Source organism: Macaca fascicularis, chromosome 1 (genome assembly GCF_037993035.2).
Source record: "Macaca fascicularis isolate 582-1 chromosome 1, T2T-MFA8v1.1".
NCBI classification, from domain to species: domain Eukaryota; kingdom Metazoa; phylum Chordata; class Mammalia; order Primates; family Cercopithecidae; genus Macaca; species Macaca fascicularis.
Genome location: NC_088375.1, coordinates 117,214,531 through 117,233,682, shown reverse-complemented (window position 1 = coordinate 117,233,682; position 19,152 = coordinate 117,214,531). Strand labels below are relative to the sequence as shown.

The 19,152-nt window shown below is 44.4% G+C and overlaps 1 protein-coding gene across 11 annotated transcripts in view; it reads right to left on the bottom strand.

The window, feature by feature from the left end:
* Window positions 1-19,152, bottom strand: part of VTCN1 (V-set domain containing T cell activation inhibitor 1) — a 95,038-nt gene that overhangs the window by 25,793 nt on the left and 50,093 nt on the right. For 8 of the 11 annotated variants that reach the window (XM_015430465.3, XM_073998164.1, XM_015430459.3 and 5 more), the window contains one exon: window positions 1,776-1,840. The exons of the other annotated variants lie outside the window; for them this stretch is intronic. Coding sequence is in view for 2 of the 8 variants with exons in the window: in XM_005542192.4 (XP_005542249.1) it covers window positions 1,776-1,840 (65 nt within the window). In the remaining 6 variants the exon portion in view is untranslated. The remainder of the gene's footprint in view (window positions 1-1,775; window positions 1,841-19,152) is intronic. 11 annotated transcript variants of the gene reach the window in all.

Below are 19,152 nucleotides of genomic sequence, written 5' to 3'. Positions count from 1 at the left end.
TAAACAGTGCTGGGTTTACTGGATACCATAAGGAAAAAAATGAAACTTGACCCCTCTCTTGTACTACGTACAAAATTAACTTGAGACGGTTTGCAGATGTAAATGCGAAAGACAAAAAAATGAGGCTTCTACAAGATAATCTAGAAGAACATCTTCATGACCTCGCAATAGGCAAAGATTTCTTAAACAGGTTACGAAAAGCTCCAAATATAAAGAAAAGGATCAACAAAAATTAAAATTAAGAACTTCTGCTCATTGAAAAACATCATTAAGAGAGTGAAAAAGCAAAGTGTAGAGTTTAAGAGATTTGGTGATGCCTGTAACTAGTTTGCATCCAGGATATACAAGGAACTACTGACAAATCAAAAAGAGAAAGACAAATATCCCAATGGAAAAAAATGAATGAAAGATAAAATATACATGTTATTTATTTTTTTATTTTTAATGTAGAGACAGGGTCTCTTTTTGTTGCTCAGGCTGGTCTTGAACTCCTGGCCTTAAGCAGTACTCCCACCTCAGCCTCCCATAGTGCTGGCATTATAGGCATGAACCACCACACCTGGCCTAAAATATACATGATTGATGATGAAGAAAGTGGGGAAGGGATGAATGTCTTTTCTAGCAAACACAACTCTAGCAAGTTTTCTTAGCTTTGACTTTGTGACAAAATTGAGTGGCAGCATGTCTACACTGGAGGAGTGCGGCAGAAAGGTCTCTGGAATATAGAAACTAAAGTTATGGAGCTTTGGTCACAGACTGAGTTAAAATGAATGTGTTGGACTGAGTCAGGTGGTTTATGAAAAAAAGAGCAGAAAATTCGCCTCAGAGAAGACAGCTGCCGGCCTTAACTCACTCAGTGTCAAAATTAAAGCAGCATCCATAAAAGATGCTTCAGAGGAGTGGCCTAGGCAGAAGAGCAAAGTGAAGACTCTTCCGCAACTGACATTGGTTAGCTACGTTCAGAAACTAGCCATCTGTGCTACAGTGGTATCTGTTTCCTACAAGGTAGAGTAGTCATGACCAGTTTTCTCTTTACCTAAGACCCCTGTGTACAAAGATTTGACATTCTTTAACACTTCAGTTGAAGCTTCGTTGCAAAGAAATCATCCACCCAGGCCAACCACTGACAGAATGGCTCAGAGGCAGCACTTTACCTGTGATCCCAGAATGACATCTTCAGCACTGACTGATAGATAGACTACTGATAAACATGTCGTTTGATTATCTCAACTAACTGGAGATGTTGACAGTATCTCCCCACTCAAAAATGAGGAAACTAGGCTGGGCACGGTGGCTCAGGCCTGCAATCCCAGCACTTTGGGAGGCCGAGGCAGGTGGATTGCTTGAGCTCAGGAGTTTGAGGCCAGCCTGAGCAATATGGCGAAACCCCATCTCTACTAAAAATAAAAATATTAGCCTGGCGTGATGGTGCATATGCCTGTAGTCCTAGCTACTTGGGAGGCTGAGGTGAGAGGATGGCTTGAACCCAGGAGGTGGAGGTTGCAGTGAGCTGAGATCATGCCACTGCACTCCAGCCTGGGCAAGAGAGCCAGATCCTGTCTCAAAATAAATAAATACATAATGAAAAATGAGGACACTGACGTCGAGGACTTAAATGACTAATGTGGAGAGAGCACAAGAAGTAGAAGAATGAATGCTATACTCTGAGGTTTTCTGGGTCCAAGCTCTGGGCTGTTTCCATGCTACCACACTGAGTGATTAGGAGTTTAATGGTGAGGGGTGAATAGATTGCAGTAATGCAAGAAATCACATACCTGAAATACCAAAGCCAATGATGAGTGCAATTGCTCCAGCCAGAATAAAGATGATGCTAATTATGCTACGGGAAGAGAGAGAGAAACAGAAAATTACTTCTCCGTTCCTCTTGATGTGCTGCTTTGCAACCAGGGTACGAATCTGTTGTGGATAAGATGAGTTACATAAAGCATCTCAACTTTTCCTTCCACGGAAGCTTCTTCCTAGAAATGGGTACCTTAGAAAGGAATTTCAGCAATTCCATCCCCATCCCCCTGGGGCTCTGTGATCAATGAAAAGAGTGACCCTTGCCTCTGACTGTGCCATTTACTGTCCTATTTCCAGATCAGGGAAGACCATATATGAAGGCTATTGGGGCAAGAATGCTGAAAACACCTCTCCAATGCCGGGTGCCACGTGAGAAGGACTGGTCCCTTTCCCAGCCTGCCCTGAGCATCACTGCCCTCCCTCTTGTGTCATTTGTCTTCCTGTCTTGTCTCCTTCCATAGACTTTCAACTCCATTAAGGACAATGGCCACGTCTTCTTCACTTTGTACCCACTCATGCCTCATCTACTGCACTCCATACGTCCTCAGTGGGAGTCTGTTTTCTCTTATTAAAAAAACAAAAACAAAAACATATTTACTACAGAAAGTTTAGAAAACATAAAGAAGCAAAAATGAGGCCGGGCGCGGTGGCTCAAGCCTGTAATCCCAGCACTTTGGGAGGCCGAGACGGGCGGATCACGAGGTCAGGAGATCGAGACCATCCTGGCTAACATGGTGAAACCCCGTCTCTACTAAAAATACAAAAAAACTAGCCGGGCGAGGTGGCGGGCGCCTGTGGTCCCAGCTACTCGGGAGGCTGAGGCAGGAGAATGGCGTAAACCCTGGAGGCGGAGCTTGCAGTGAGCTGAGATCCGGCCACTGCACTCCAGCCTGGGCGACAGAGCGAGACTCCATCTCAAAAAAAAAAAAAAAAGAAGCAAAAATGAGACAAATAAATCACTTGTAATCCCATCATCTAAACACAACCACTGTGTTTTGATATGATCTTCACCAATTATTTTTTATTTTAAGTTCTGGGATACATGTGTAGAACGTGCAGGTTTGTTACATACGTACACATGTGTCATGGTGGTTCGCTGCACCTATCAACCCGTCATCTAGGTTTTAAGCCCCGCATGCATTAGGTATTTGTCCTAATGCTCTCCCTCCCCCTGCCCCCTAGCCCCCGACAGGCCTCAGTGTGTGATGTTCCCCTCCCTGTATCCATGTGTTCTCACTGTTCAACTCCCATTTATGAGTGAGAACATGTGGTGTTTGGTTTTCCGTTCCTGTGTTACTCTGCTGAGAATGATGGTTTCCAGTTTCATCCATGTTCCTGCAAAGGACATGAACTCATTCGTTTTTATGGCTGCATAGTATTCCATGGTGTATATGTGCCACATTTTCTTTATCCAGTCTATCATTGATGGGCATTTGGGTTGGTTCCAAGTCTTTGCTATTGTAAATAGTGCTGCAATAAACACACGTGTGCATGTATCTCTATGGTAGAATGATTTATAATCCTTTGGGTGTGTATACCCAGTAATGGGATTGCTGGGTCAAATGGTACTTCTGGTTCTAGATCCTTGAGGAATTGCCACACCATTTTTCACAATGGTTGAACTAATTTACACTCCCACCAACAGTGTAAAAGCATTCCTATTTCTCCACAGCTTTGCCAGCATCTGTTGTTTCCTGACTTTTTAATAATCACCATTCTAACTGGTGGATCCTCACCAATTTTTAATGAACAGATTAACAAATGACACCTGGGAAACTAAATAAATAAATAAGGAAGTATTGCTTACATGTACTAAGTGCTAGAATTATATGGCAGACATGTTGTTCCAAGCAGCATTTATAACTTATATCAATTATCCATTTAGTAATCTCAGGAGGAGAGCAAATTTTATTGTCTCCATTTTATAGATGGGGAAGTGACACAGGGAGATAAAGCATCTTCCCTAAAGTCACACAGTTGGCAAGTGGCAGAGCAGAGATTAGAATTTAGAATTTGTCTCTTAAATCTGTACTCAACTCCCTCCAAGTGTACCAAGGGTAGGAGCTCACGGATGGGGCGTGTCCCTTTCCTTTGCCAAGGGGAACATGCACTCCTTGAGGGGTCACCTGCTTTAGCTCGTGAGAGTGACTCAGGCAGAGCAGAAGGCACAGGTCAAAGTGGTTCCTGGGAAGCTCGCCCGTTGCTGCCTGTCCTGGCGCATACATCATCAGTCAGACGTCCTCAGCAGCCCTCTCACAGGGCTGCCAGTTCACACGCTCCCAACACCCACGCTGATGTTACTCAATAGGCAGGACAAAAGAAAGGCACAGGGAGGCAAAGAACGATGCTATAGAGAGGAAAATGAAGCACGGGGCATTGCACTTTCTGCCCTGAATAGGCTCATTGTACCCAGCCTCCTATGGCTCAGGAATGGACCCACCAGACAGAAACAAGAGTACCCTGCAGGCCAAGCCCTCATGAGGTGCAGCCTCAGGGCAGCAAGCGATGCTTTAAATAATAGGGCATCTGCTAAAATGATTCCAAGGGGAGACCACATTTGGCCACTGCTCCTCTTTTTCCACACCTCAGTGCAGCCTCAGTTCTTACTGGTCCAAGAGAGTGAGAACAGCTAGATAAAATTATAGCAAGAGGCACCATCCTCCGGCTGTCTTTGACTACTGAGACAGGCAGCTGACTTGTGTGTGACCTAGGGTTTTCATTCACTTTGGGTAAATTACTTCATCTCTCTGAGGCTCATTTTCTTTTTTTGTAAAATGGGAAATAAAGTAATTCCTGCTTTACCTATTATAAAGGTTGCGTGTGTCCGCCCCCCTGCCAACATTCACGTTGAAGTCCTAACCCCAAGTACCTCTGAGTGTGCCTTTACTTATTAATAGGGTCACTGTGAGAGGTGAAGCCAGCTGGACTTCCTGGTCAAGTGGGGACTTGGAAAACTTTTCTGTCTAGCTAAAGGATTGTAAATGCACCAAGAAGTACTCTATAAAAATCCACCAATCAGTGCTCTGTGTCTAGTTAAAGGATTGTAAACACACCAATCAGCACTCTGTAAAATGGACCAATCAGCAGGATGTGGGTGGGGCCAAATAGGAGACTAAAAGCTGGTCACCCCAGCCAGTAGGGGCAAACTGCCCGGGTTCCTGTGCACACTGTGGAAGGTTTGTTCTTTCGCTCTTCACAATAAATCTTGCTGCTGCTCCCTCTTTGGGTCTGCACCAACTTTAAGAGCCGTAACACTCACCATGAAGGTCCATGGCTTCATTTCTGAAGTCAGAGAGACCCCGAACCCACTGGGAGGAACAAACAACTCCGGACACACCACCTTTAAGAGCTGTAACACTCACTGCGAGGTCAGTGGCTTCATTCTTGAAGTCAGCAAGACCAAGAACCCACCAGAAGGAATAAATTCCGGACACAACTGCAGATGTAATTAGTTAAGGTCATACTAGAGTAGGGTAGTGGTGAATTCCTAATCCAGTATGGCTGGTGTCTTTATAAAAAGGGGAAATTTGAACGCACATGAACACACATACCCACACACACACGCATGCAACACCATGTAAAGATGAAAGCAGAGATCTACAACTCAAGGAACACCAAAGGTTGCCAGCAAACCTCCAGAAGCTAGGAGAGACATGCAACGGATTCTCTCTCACCACTCTCACAAGTAACAAATCCTGCAGACATGTCCATCCCGGCCTGTAGCCTCCAGAGCTGTGAGAGAACACATTTCCATTTCTCAGCCACCTGGTTTTTGGTACTTTGTTACAACAGCACTAGCAAACTAATACAAAAAGGTCATTTCAGGATCAAATTAGATGATGAATGTGGCATTATTCAGAAGGGGCTATTCATACACACTTTTACTATAAATACATTTTATATATAAGCTATTGCTGTACGTTTATTATTAAAAGCTGTGACTTTTACGGGAGGGGACCTGAGCAGCGACACTGAACAGATACGTGGGCACTCACCAAGAAGAGGGGGACAATGGAAGTTGTGTATTTCAGCCAAAGCTCCTAGCCCCTCCATCACACCAGGCCCACGTTTCCCTCACTGTGAAAACAGAAGCCTGCCATCTGTCACCAAATTCCCTATCGGAGCAGGAATCACCTTGAGGTTTGTTCTGAACTAGTATTCCCTTGGGAAACAGTTCAACTTCCAGAGCCTTGGAAAGAGAAGCAGGAACTATCAGAGCAGCCAAATTAATTCCTGTCTGTTGCTTATTAATTATTTAGAAAGATGAAAAAAATATTTCACTGTAGGGGTTCTTACATTGCTTTCTGATCTTTGCTTTCCCCTCAATGATTTCCAATAACTATGCTACAGGAAATGTTTAATGCAAAACTATGTCTTCTAACCACTGCATTGGGATTCACAGTGTACTTTTGGTACCCACTCATTACAAAAGGGCCCAAACAACAATCAATGCTTTTGGAGGGCTTGCTCATTTAGTAAACATTTATTAAGTACTTACTATGTGAAAGACATAGTGCTAGTCAATATGAAGGAAACGGAGAGATGATGTAAACAAAGTCCCTGCCCTCAAGAAGCTTATAGTTAAACTGAGGTGACATACACACAAACCTTTGTAATAATCTGAGGCAGAATGTGATCAGGGCTTTAGTAAAGAAACAAACAGACCAGGCGCGGTGACTCACACCTGTAGTCCCAGCACTTTGGGAAGCCGAGGCAGGCAGATTACCTGAGGTCAGGAGTTCAAGACCAGCCTGACCAACATGGTGAAACCCTGTCTTTACTAAAAATACAAAATTTAGCTGGGCATGGTGGTACACACGTATAATCCCAGCTACTTGGGAGGCTGGGACAGGAGAATTGCTTGAGCCCGGGAGGTGGAGGTTGCAGTGAGCCAAGACTTAGGGAGGTAGGAAAAATTTAAACCCAGGGGAAACAGAGATAATCAAAGTGCATTTCCATGAACAAATTTCAAAGAAAGTGAAGAGAAAGGCTTTATTCAGAAATGTATTGAGCTGATCCATGCTGCTACATACTCTCTGTCCAAGGCAGAAACACACACAAAAAGGTATTATTTCTGCTGCACTGGGGGTGCAGGGGGTCAGGATCTAAGCATTGCACTTTAGTGCTCTGGGCTGTGGGCTGGGAAGGTGCTTTCAGAGGCTGCAGAACCCAGAGCCTTCCAGGTGAAGGAGCAGCTTTACAGCCTGGAATTCTGTCCCCCTTCCTGAGGAGGGCCTGGTTCGGTTCCCTCACATGCCTGCTTCAGCTGCCGCTGCCTTCTGCAGCACGTGGAAGAAACTGGGCCTTTGTTAAAACATGATATGCACATTCCTGAAAAGCCTCACATTCTGCGAAATTACACAATAAAAGTAACAGGCTTTATGGGGAAAAATAGGGTTAAAGGCAGACCGCTTGAAACCTATGTGGCTTTGTCATTACTCTACTAACAGAAACAATAACTAGTACCTCGGGAGATAACTTGGACAGACAAGGCAGGCAGCTCAGTAGGGCCGGAAACTACTTTAGAGGAATATATAAATATAAAAATGAATATAAAAAATGCACAGATATAATGAAATAAATACTCCGGCTGCTGGGTGCTGTGAGCCGGCGTGGTTGCTGTGAAGGTGGGTGCGGCAGATGTGCAGCCTAGAACTCGCAAGGGTAGGATGTACTTCCCTGGTGAGGGAGCCTGTGTGCAGATGTTCATTCAAAAAAATTCTTTTTAATAAAATAAAAATAGAACTGAAAGCCATGCTAAGCCTTTCCCACTGAAGTTCTCATTCTATTCTGCTATTTCAACTCTCCTTGCTTTGGGAAAAAAAAAAAAGGCATGTGAACCGACACAACTTCCATGTTGTCCTGCCATCATTCCCGTTTTTAAACCATACATGAGCTCATTGATGCTATAGAAACATGTACTGCAGCACACAGGCTGTCTTACTGTACCACACACCAAAAAATAAACCAGAATAGAGACAACTATCTCTCCCTCTCTCTCTCTCTTTTTTTTTTTCGAGACGGAGTTTCACTCTGTTGCCTAGGCTGGAGTGCAGTAGCATGATCTCAGTTCACTGCAACCTCCGCCTCCCAGGTTCAAGCTATTCTCCTGCCTCAGCTTCCCAAGTAGCTGGGATTACAGGCGCGTGCCACCACGCCCAGCTAATTTTTTATTTTTAGTAGAGATGGGGTTTCACCATGTTGGCCAGGCTGGTCTTGAACTCCTGACCTCACGTGATCCGCCTGCCTCAGCCTCCCAAAGTGCTGGGATTACAGGTGTGAGCCACCGCAGCTGGCCGGAGACACCTATCTCTTAAGGACAACCCTTCATTTATCAGAGGTCCATGGAATGGCATAACAGTAGCTGATGCTTAACAGGCATATGTGGTAATTCTTCATTATATGGTATCTCGTTCAACCCTACAGCAACCCCGTGAGATAAGTACTACCCTTATTACCTTTTTACATGTGGGGAAACTGAGGCTTAGCTTAAGTAACAGATGAAGCTGTCATAGCTGGAAGGTGGGAATGTCAGGTTTCGATTTGAGGGAGTATGACTTACAGACTTGAGGTCTTAACTACATGCTATACTTCTAGAAAAAGTGGCAGGAGGCCTCATGTTTGGAAGGCTCCTGTCACCTCCTCAAGTTCCTTTTCTAAAAACAAGAGCTTTCTGCATCTGCTACACAGTGTATAGAGCCCTCAGTCTGGAAAACATAAAATGCTTTTTGTTTTATTCAAACATGAATGGCTTCTATGTTCTCGAGTTTCTGTTTCCTTCTCAAATACTAACAGAACTGGGAGATACCACATTCCTTATAGATCATAGTTCAGCTCCACTCATGTGATTGCTAAATGTTTAAAACTGAAAACTAGATTAGTTTTGCAAATCTGTGATTTATTTGAATATACGAAGCAGGATATTTGAGTAAATCAAGTTGCAGCAAACATATTACATTGTTCACAAACCAACGAAGTGACTCGGTTTATAAAGAATGCTGAAATTAAAGACATTTACTTCAGCCTATCCAAAGAGGAGATTAAGGCGGGGCGCGGTGGCTCACGCCTGTAATCCCAGCACTTTGGGAGGCCGAGGCGGGCAGAGCACTTGAGGTCAGGAATTTGAGACCAGCCTGGCCAACATGGTGAAAGCCCGTCTCTACTAAAAATGCAAAAATTAGCTGAGCCCAGTGGTGTGCATGCATAGTCCCAGCTACTTGGGAGGCTGAGGCAGGAGAATCGTTTGAACCCAGAAGGCGGCGGCTGCAGTGATCTGAGATCGTGCCATTGCACTCCCACCTGGGCAACAGAGCAAGACTCCATTTCAAAAAAATCAAAAAATCAAAAAGCAAAAAGGAGAGTAAAAGCAGAAAAGGAAATTTATTTATGGGGAAAAAGTATTTCCTATAAAGGGGAAAAGGAATTATTTTCAATGCTATGTGGAATAAAGCACTGGGCTTCAAGGTAAAACTAAACATTTTCCAGATATTGATTAGCATAGGTTTCAGGTTTCTGAGCAGCTTAGATTGTTGTCCACTCCAATTTTTGTTTTGCTGAAGAATTCAAGGTGTAGAGTATGTTTCGGCCGGGCGCAGTGGCTCACGCCTGTAATCCCAGCACTTTGGGAGGCCGAGGCGGGCGGATCACAACGTCAGGAGATCGAGACCACGGTGAAACCCCGTCTCTACTAAAAATACAAAAAATTAGCCGGGCGCGGTGGTGGCGCCTGTAGTCCCAGCTACTCAGGAGGCTGAGGCAGGAGAATGGCGTGAACCCGGGAGGCGGAGCTTGCAGTGAGCCGAGATCGCGCCACTGCACTCCAGCCTGGGCGACAGAGCGAGACTCCGTCTCAAAAAAAAAGAAAAAAAAAGGTGTAGAGTATGTTTCCTGGCCTCTACTCCTCTCCCTGTATCTCTTTATACTGGTAAAGTCAAGGCCTGCTTTGGTCCAGGAAACCAAGAGCAGAAGCATCAGGAATGGTGAGTATAGGCTTGAGGAGAACTTGGCAATGAGGAGGAGTCATTACATGAGACTTGAGGGGTGTGTGTGGAAGAGAGAGGACTTCCTTTCAGGGCAGCCTCTGCTCCATCAATATGGCAGTGAATGGCCAGGCTTTGTATTTGGGAAAGGAATTTTGGGGAATTGCATACAAGAGACTTGGCTGCTGTTGAGTATCAGGTTGAGGCATCCTCTTTTCTTTCTAGCTACCCCCAATAATCATAGCACAGTTTAGTGGATTCCTCCAAAGCACAGGCCCCAGAATAAATCATGACCTGGGTCCCAACACTGTAAAACTAGGGTAACATGGCTGGCAGAAAGATTTCATCTTGTATGCCAACAATCATTTGAATGACTGGCAGTTGTGGCTTAGAATACTGTGTTGAAAAGACTGCAAGATTGCCTCTGTGTTCACAGGGAAGAGTGCCACCACTAATGAGTGTTTTCTTTTCTTTCTTTCTTTCTTTTTTTTTTTTGGCGGGGTGGGTGGGGTGGGCGACAGCATGTTGCCCATGCTGGAGTGCAGTGGTGCGATGATGGGTCACTGCAGCCTTGACCTCCCACACTCAAGCAATCCTTCCACCACACCTCCCTGCAAGTAGCTGGGACTAGAGGTGTACACCACCACAGGTGCACACTACCCAGCTAATTAAAAAAAAAAAAAATTTGTAGAGACAAGGTCTCACTATGTTACCCAAACTCCTAGCCTCACGTGATTCTCCCATCTTGGTCTCCCAAAGTGTGGGGATTACAGGCACACCTGACTGCGTGTTGTCTTTCTTTCTCTCTCTCTCTCTTCCCTTCTTTTATTTCCTTCCCTTCCCTCCCTTCCCTCCCTTCCCTCCCTTCCCTCCTTCCCTCCTTCCCTCCTTCCCTCCTTCCCTCCTTCCCTCCTTCCTTCCTTCCTTCCTTCCTTCCTTCCTTCCTTCCTTCCTTCCTTCCTTCCTTCCTTCCTTCCTTCCTTCTTTTCTTTTCGAGATGGAGTCTCTCTCTGTGACCCAGGCTGGAGTACAGTGTCATGATCTCGGCTCACTGCAACCGCCACCTCCTGGGTTGAAGCAATTCTCCTGCCTTAGCCTCCTGAGTAGCTGGGATTACAGGCATGTGCCACCACACCTGGCTAATTTTTTGTGTTTTTAGTAGAGATGGGATTTCATCATGTTGGCCAGTCTGGTCTCGAAATCCTGACCTCAAGTGATCCGCCCGCCTTGGCCTCCCAAAGTGTTGGGATTACAGGTATGAGCCACGGCACCCAGCCTACAGTGTTTTCTTTTCTTTTTTTTTTTTTAGAGACAGGGCCAGCTGTTCCCCTGGCTGCAGTGCAGTTACACAATCATATCTCAATGTAGCCTTGAACTCCTGGGCTCAAGCAATCCTCTCGCTTTAGCCTCCTGAATAGCTGGGACTGCAGACATGTGCCACAATGCTCAGCTAATTTTCTTTATTTCATGTAGAGACAGGGTCTCACTATGTGGCCCAAGCTGGTCTCAAACTCCTGGCCTCAAGCAATCCTCCCACCTTGGCCTCTAAAGTATTAGGATTACAGGCGTGAGCCACCACACCTAGCCTTGTAAATGTTTTCTAAGTGAGCATGTGGGCCCCATGTATTCCATCCCTGGGTTAGCAGAAACACATGAAAAGAGACTTTAAGTCACTGCTAGCTACAAAACCAGGGGAATCTCAGGCTAATTTAATAGCAATGTAATGGCAGTACAATAGCAATGTTAGCTGACACTCCTCCATGCACATTTTTGGCTCACACTTTAAGGAGAACACTGATTAACATGCATACTTAGAACAGGGTTTCTCAAACTCCGCATTTTCTCAAACTCCGCACTACGAACTATTTGTGCTAGATAATTCTTTGTTATTGGGGGTCATCCTCTGCACTGTAGCATGTTTAGCAGCATTCCTGGCCTGTGCCTTCCAGATACCAGTACCACCACTACCCTTGTTGTGACGACCAAAAATGTTTCCAGACATGTCACCCCAGCTGAGAACCATTGATTTAGAAGAAGTGAAATCAGGGCGGTGATATGACTAGAAATCATGTTTTTTGAAAAATAGTTGAAGGAACTAGGGTGGTTCAATTTAAAGAAGACTAAATATAGTGATGTCATTTCAGTATTTGAAAGGTGGTGTTTGCAGGAAGGGGAATATCACACACCGGGGCCTGTTGTGTGGTAGGGGGAGGGGTGAGGGATAGCATTAGGAGATATACCTAATGTAAATGATGAGTTAATGGGTGCAGCACACCAACATGGCACACGTATACATATGTAATAAACCTGCACGTTGTGCACATGTACCCTAGAACTTAAAGTATAATAATAATTTTAAAAAGCAAAAAAAAAAAAAAAAAAAAAAAAAAAAAAGAAAGGTAGTGTTTGGCCTGTTCTCCATCACTCTGGAGGAAGAAACAGAGGCACTGAGTGAAAATTCTAGGAGATTAGATTTAGACTCAAAATACGGAGAAACTTTCCAACAGAGTTCGCGGAGACTGGCCTGCAATTTCATGTGCAAGCAGGGGCTGGGTAAACACACAGTGGGCGGGAAAAGTTTCTAGTACCAGCTAAAGCTTCAAAGAATTTTGAAAGTCCTTTTCAAATAATTTGTTATATGATTCTGTAATTTGATATTCCCTGGGATTTGCTGCGGCCTTGGCTTTGCCTGCACATGCCTCCTAAAACCTTTGTTAATAATATAAGAATGATTGCTAATATTTATTTGAGTACATTGCCTCATCTATCTAATATAATCCGTAGGACGACCTATGGAGATAGATACTATTATCTTTGTTGTATAGATGAGGAAGCTGAGGCCTAATGCTAAGTAATTCCCCTGAGGACTCAGTCCTGGGAAATTAGAGAGAGCAGGATTAGACTCAGGTCTCAGATGCCATCATCATTAGTCTTCATCATCATTATACCGTATTTTATATTAATTAAAAGATTTGTAAATCTTGGGATTTGAATCAGGGGCTAGGCTTGTGTTTGTACAGTTGTAACTGATGGAAGGACAGTACACAAACCTTACATAGATTGAAAAACATTTCTCTCCCCCACAGGAAGTGTCTTTCATCTCGGACTCTGGAAGGAAAACTGGAAGGGGCGTGAGTATCAGGTGGAAAATCTCACAATGTTAACAGTAGACACCTTTCCTTAAACCACATTTGAGTTTTCAGCAAAGCCATTCTATTTTATTCTTCAGCCTGTCCTATATATAACATCACCCTGATTGCCGTAAGCACACATTAGCATTTCATCATCATCCTTGAGCACACTATTTGTCACTGGCACAAGCGGAGCGAGACAAAAGGCAATGCAAGGTTGATTACCAGTCCTTTTCGTAATCATACCTGTATTTCCTGTTCCTCCTTATTCTCACTGCAGAGAAAAAAAACATTTCCACAAGATTCCTTCAGCAGCATAACTGATCCTATTGTGTTGAATAACAAACCCACTCCAAACCTTTCATGACCCTCCCACAAAGGGCCTGTACTGTTAGAAAAGCCTGAGTATCCCATAAGCAGTCTCTGTGGTGTAAACAAAAACAGCCTAATTGTGTGTCTTCTGAAGTGGAGGTTAAGAGAGATTGCAGGGGTGCTCACAGCACCTGGGGGAGGTCTGGCTGATAATGAACACTTCTTTTCATGGTTGGCTATTGTCCTGGCTGCTCTCCCATTCACCAACTCCCCCCACCATAATCTTGGCATCCCCTTGCTCGCCCCACCTCTCTCCACTTCTGTTCACCTCTCCTCTTCCAGCCCAGCCATAGACAAGGGCAGGAGCACCGCTCAGGGACAGCCTGATCATTTCTGGAATGGATGAAACAAAAAGAAGCCGCTGCTACTCCTCCCTTTATCCACTCCATGGAGAACCCAGCATTTCCTAACGGGGGCTCCACGGGAGCAGGAGACATGAACAGCTGGACAACACTGCAATTCATCCTGTACCTGCCTCCAGATTCAACACGACTTTTTCCACAGGGCTATTGTGAGGGTCCAAAGAAACAAACTATTCCTTACAAAACGTAAATATTAGCCGTTATTTTAAAACCATAAACGTTAATTCTTGTCTAGGCATGGTGGCTCACGCCTGTAGTCCGAACACTTTGAGAGGCCGAGGCGGGAGAGCTGCTTGAGGCCAAGAGTTGGAAACCAGCCTGGGCAACATAGTGAGACCCTGCCTTTACAAAAAAAAAAAAAAAAAGTAAATTCTTATTTTTACTTTTCACTATTCCCAAATTTAAATAACTCCTGATTGCTTATCAAAGTTCAAACTGTTCTTGCCTGGTGGTCATGGAAAAGAAAAAAGAAAATTGAAACTGATCCTAGAATTTAAGACCACCTTTAAATGCCCCGAGCTATTTTTCTAACCCTTCTCCCTTTAGGAAGCCCTGTGTTCTCATCAGACTGTTCACTGCCCTGTTGCTCTCTGCTTAGAACACGCTTCCACCTCTTCCCAGGTAATCAGAAGCAGGCCCATCCAGAGCCCAGCTCAGCTCTGACCTGCCTCAGGCTCCTTCCTGAGGGCCAGCCTGGAATGTGCCCTCCCTTCTCTTTTTTAAATGGATATAAGGGAGTGGGAAGGCAGGTGAACCTCAGGAGGCTGAACCCATGTGAGAAGAAGAGGAGGAAGGGCTTGAGTGGCACTAGGGTTTGAGACGGGAGCTGGGAGGGGGAACTAGGCCCCGAAAGGGCTGACGGGAAGGACAGGGCAGGCTCCCTGTGAGGGACTTGCATTTCTATTTAGCCTGTCCTCCCCATCAGTCAGCGAGGTCATCAGTCAGCGTGGTCATCAGTCAGCATGCTCATCTGTCACCCTGGTCATCAGTCACCCTGGTCATCAGTCACCATGATCTGGGCCTCAGGCAGATGGATGGCCTGACAGGGAGAGTGAGCTGTAATCTAGATTACCTTTGCAACACCCTAAAGCCACCGCGACTGTTTTGAATTTCATTCCTTTACTTGCCTTCAGGAAATCTGTGCCTGTCACTGAAGAGATTCAGAGAAGCACTTGGGCTGGCTGCTTCTCAGAAAGCCTCGCCCTGGGATCAGTTCACTGTTTATTCATTAATAAAGCTGGAAACAAGTACATCTATTACCCTCAGAGCTTTTCTCTACGAAAGCCTATACACCTGTCTCAGGCAGTCTGTGAGTTCTCCTATGTACTAGGTCATAGTTGTACACTCCAAGGCTTCTGTCATCCACTGTCTTTATTTTATAATGCCAGAATTATAGTTTTCCCAGTGAAAAGCAGACCACTGTATCCTAGAAGTAAGTAGGGGATGTATTATTCAGTCTTCCAAAAGATCTACCATGAGTTCCAATGCAAATCCTCGCCTGCTGGGACCCACATTCTCTTAGTTTATACTGGGGCCCAGTTCTGCAGGTGTAGCCATGTAGAGCTTGTGAGAATTCAGGTATGAAAATCAGGCTGCCAGATCCACCCCTTGAGGGCCTGGCTTGCCTGAGCAATTCCCCGGCTGCAGCCCCTGGGGCCGCTCTGTACTATAACAACCCTTGTCTGCCTACATCAAGGGGCATTCTGAAACCCAAGGCAGGGGAGATGCTCCCTGTCCTAGGGTGGAGGCATCCTTAAGTAGAACCCTTCTGTGGTCCTGACCATCTGTAGCAGACACAGAGGAAGCTTCCCAGGCCTTCCAGCCTGGAATCTGTAGTTTTCTTACTCCTTGGAGCTGCCTTCAACCCAGGGCCTGCCTTGTGATTTCAGATTCTGTTACTTGGTCTTTTCTCTCTGGTCCAGCCTGACTTCCTGGGCACCAATCTTAGCTTTCTCCTATAGATTTCAGCATTTCCCCGGTAGAGACTCCCAACCTGATGCTATGTGCTACGTCCTGTACCTACCCCACCTCCGGTTGCCATTCTGACCCACTGAAGCCCCGGGCCGGACACTGACCTGGAGATGGGTTATGGGGCGCTTATGAATCACAAGAAGTCTGTTTTATTTTCTAAGCCTTCTATACATTCTGATACCATTTCTTAGAGAAAAAGAATAAGATTAAAATATAAAGTATTGATTTAAGCATGGAAAGCGAAGAAAGCATACTAAACCTGAAAGTTTGAATAAAAGTATAAGCTCAAGAAGAATTTACATAAACCTGTGACTACTTTCTCCCATCTCCCATCAGCTCCACACTCCATCCATTCTAAACCACTCTGGGTCCCTGACTACGCCAGGTTGCTTTTTGCCTCCATGCCTTTGTTCCTATTATTTTTCAAGTTCTTGGAACATGCGAGGAACTTACCAAATGCTTGTTGAATAAATGCCCCACCTTACAGACTGTTTCCCTCAGAGCGTCTAGCACATAGTCTTTAAAATATGTTGAATTAATGAACAAATAAATATCCATGCTGTGCTATTAAGAGAAACTAACACATTCTTAACTTTTGAGAAACCATTTATGGGAGAAATTGTCATTTATCTTTCTCTTTAAACAGTCTTTTGAAAAATTGTGGTATGGGAAATCTTGCTGATGCTATAAATTGTAACAAAATGCCTTGGAGGGTTGTACACGGAAGACCTGGTTGGCTGTGGTTAAGAAGGGAACCTAGAGATTCATAATAGCTGTGCTTGAATAATTGTTAATCTTGAGTCCTCTTGGCCATTTCTCTCCACAAATAAGTTACAAAATAGAAGTGTTTCTCTAAAAAAGAAATGACTTTGTAGGGAATGAAGAGTTAAATTTCCAGAATAGTGCATACTAAATAGCCTTTTAAAAAATCCTTGCTAAAAATACTTAAAATGCTGAATAAAAAGAAAAGAAAACAAAACAACAACAACAATAAAAAACAAGACAAAACCACACACACATTTTTGAGTACTTCATTTTTGCCAGCAAGAAAAATGAGGGAGATTTGCAGAGGCTAAAAATGAAACCAACACATGCATCCAGATCAGTAAGAGAGTTCTGGGCACACTGGCTATGCATTCCAGGGACCAAAAGCTTCTGTCTTCCATGCCAAATACCAGAGACAGAGCTAAGGGGCCATTCAAGCTGGGGACTCACTGCCAAGAAGGAGCCCTTTAAAATGAAATCTTGGTTTCAGGGGTTTTGGGAAATGGAGGTGTTATGAATTCAGGCCTCAAATCTGCATGATGACTGGCTTATATATACACAATTTCAGGGAATATATATATATATTTTTTCTTTACCTAGCACCAAGACCAAGTGAGGTTGTTGCCTTCTTATACTCCCCGTGCCCCAGCTTTGCTGTCCGGCAGTCCAAGTTATCAAGAACCTTAAGATATGGAAGGTATTTATTAGGCCAGTCTGGTGTCACCTGAAGTCTGGGCAACACTGGGCTATCTGCAAGGCTGACTGAGCTTGTCCTTCCAGCATTAGCCAAGCAGGAGCAGCAGCCTATCTCTCCCATCCCTGAGCAACACACCCACAAAAAGGGACCAGATGGAAAAGTTAAGATTCAATGAACTTATCTAGAAATTTATAATCAGGAAAACTAGAAAGAAGTGATTTTAAACATTTTTTTTTTACCTTGTATGTATTTTTATAGTTCCGTATTCTTTATACTTTGAATTCTATGCTGGCGGGTGGGGATGTCAGTGGGCAGTACTACCATCTTTTTAATACTTACAGCATTTTTCTGAGCTTGAGGGAAGAATATTTACAGTCCAGGGACGGAGCTCCTTTCTTCACTTGGTGCCCTTCTTCATGATGTGTGTATGTAGCGTTGGGAGGATAGTGCCTGGCATGGAGCAAAGGCACTAAAGATGTTGTCTCTTTCCTGCTACTCAGAGGTTAAGGACCACAGCAAGAGCCAGGGTGACTGTGGATACCAAGTGTGTTGTGTTTCAAGGCCAAAGGGGTGAAGGATAGAGTTAGGAGAAGGTTTCATCCAGAGACACTTAGAGGTAGATTCTGTTAAGGACTGAGAATCCTACTAGGCCTAGAAGCAATGCCTAGCCAGTTTTCCCTTGATCTAGAAACTAATTAGCTTTGCTTCTTGCTAACCCAGAGACAAGAAAAGGAACCAATGCTGGTACCTCTAATGCTGCCACAGCGAAATCAGATCTTGACTTAGACTTGAGAAGTCAGGATAAATAACTAGCTCTGTTAGTTTTATATTTATAATGTTTCTTAGTTTCTCCCATCTTTTAGGCATATCTTACCCAAACCTAGGGCAGAAACATTTTTTTCATATTTTAGTCAAATACAACAGTTCCCAGTGGTCACGCAAGTCTCAGGTTTCTTCCTGAGAAACCCAGGAAAGACCAAGTTATGGCAGCAGAAACCAGGGCCTTATGGGAAAAGAGGCAGGAATGATTAGGGTCTTGGTCCTTTTCCATCCAGACAATTTTTCTACTACTTAATGGAAACGAACCACATTCCACTAGAAAAAAGTTTCCATGGGCTGCCATCAGAATCAAAATATAGCTAGGCTGGGGATGTCCTGATCAGTGCAAAAGTGGCATTTGTAAACCAAAAATAAAATTCTGAGACCCCTCAACTAGCTGAATGGACCCCTCCTCTTGGCCAAGGGCATTCCAAAGTTAACCTGCAAAACTAGTTCAGGCTGTGATGGGAAGCACAGACATATCCCATTATACCCTTCTCTCTTTTGGAATTCAAGAAAAGCCCACCAGCATTACAATCAACACAGGTTTTATCCGATAAGAAACATTTACAGGCCGGGCGCGGTGGCTCAAGCCTGTAATCCCAGCACTTTGGGAGGCCGAGACGGGCGGATCACGAGGCCAGGAGATCGAGACCATCCTGGCTAACACGGTGAAACCTCGTCTCTACTAAAAAATACAAAAAACTAGCCAGGCGCGGTGGCAGGCGCCTGTAGTCCCAACTACTCGGGAGGCTGAGGCAGGAGAATGGCGTGAACCCGGGAGGCGGAGCTTGCAGTGAGCTGAGATCCGGCCACTGCACTCCAGCCTGGGCGGCAGAGCAAGACTCCGTCTCAAAAAAAAAAAAAAAAAAAAAGAAACATTTACAATGTATTATTCTCTCTGAAGCCTGCTACTTGGAGGCTTCATCTGCATGATAAAATCTTGGTCTCCACAACCTCTTATCATAACCTAGAAATTCCTTTCTATTGATAATAATTCTTTCAACCATTCGCGAGTCAGAAAATTTTTAAACCTACCTGTGACTTTGAAGCCCCCCAAACCCCCACTTCAGGTTGTCCCACCCTTCTAGGTTGAACCAATGTAAAGCTTACATGTATTGATTGATGTCTTATGTCTTCCTAAAATGTATCAAAGCAAGCTGTGCCCTAACCACCTTGGGCACATATCATCAGGACCTCTGGAGGCTGTGTCATGGGCACATCCTTAACTTTGGCAAAATAAACTTTCTTAA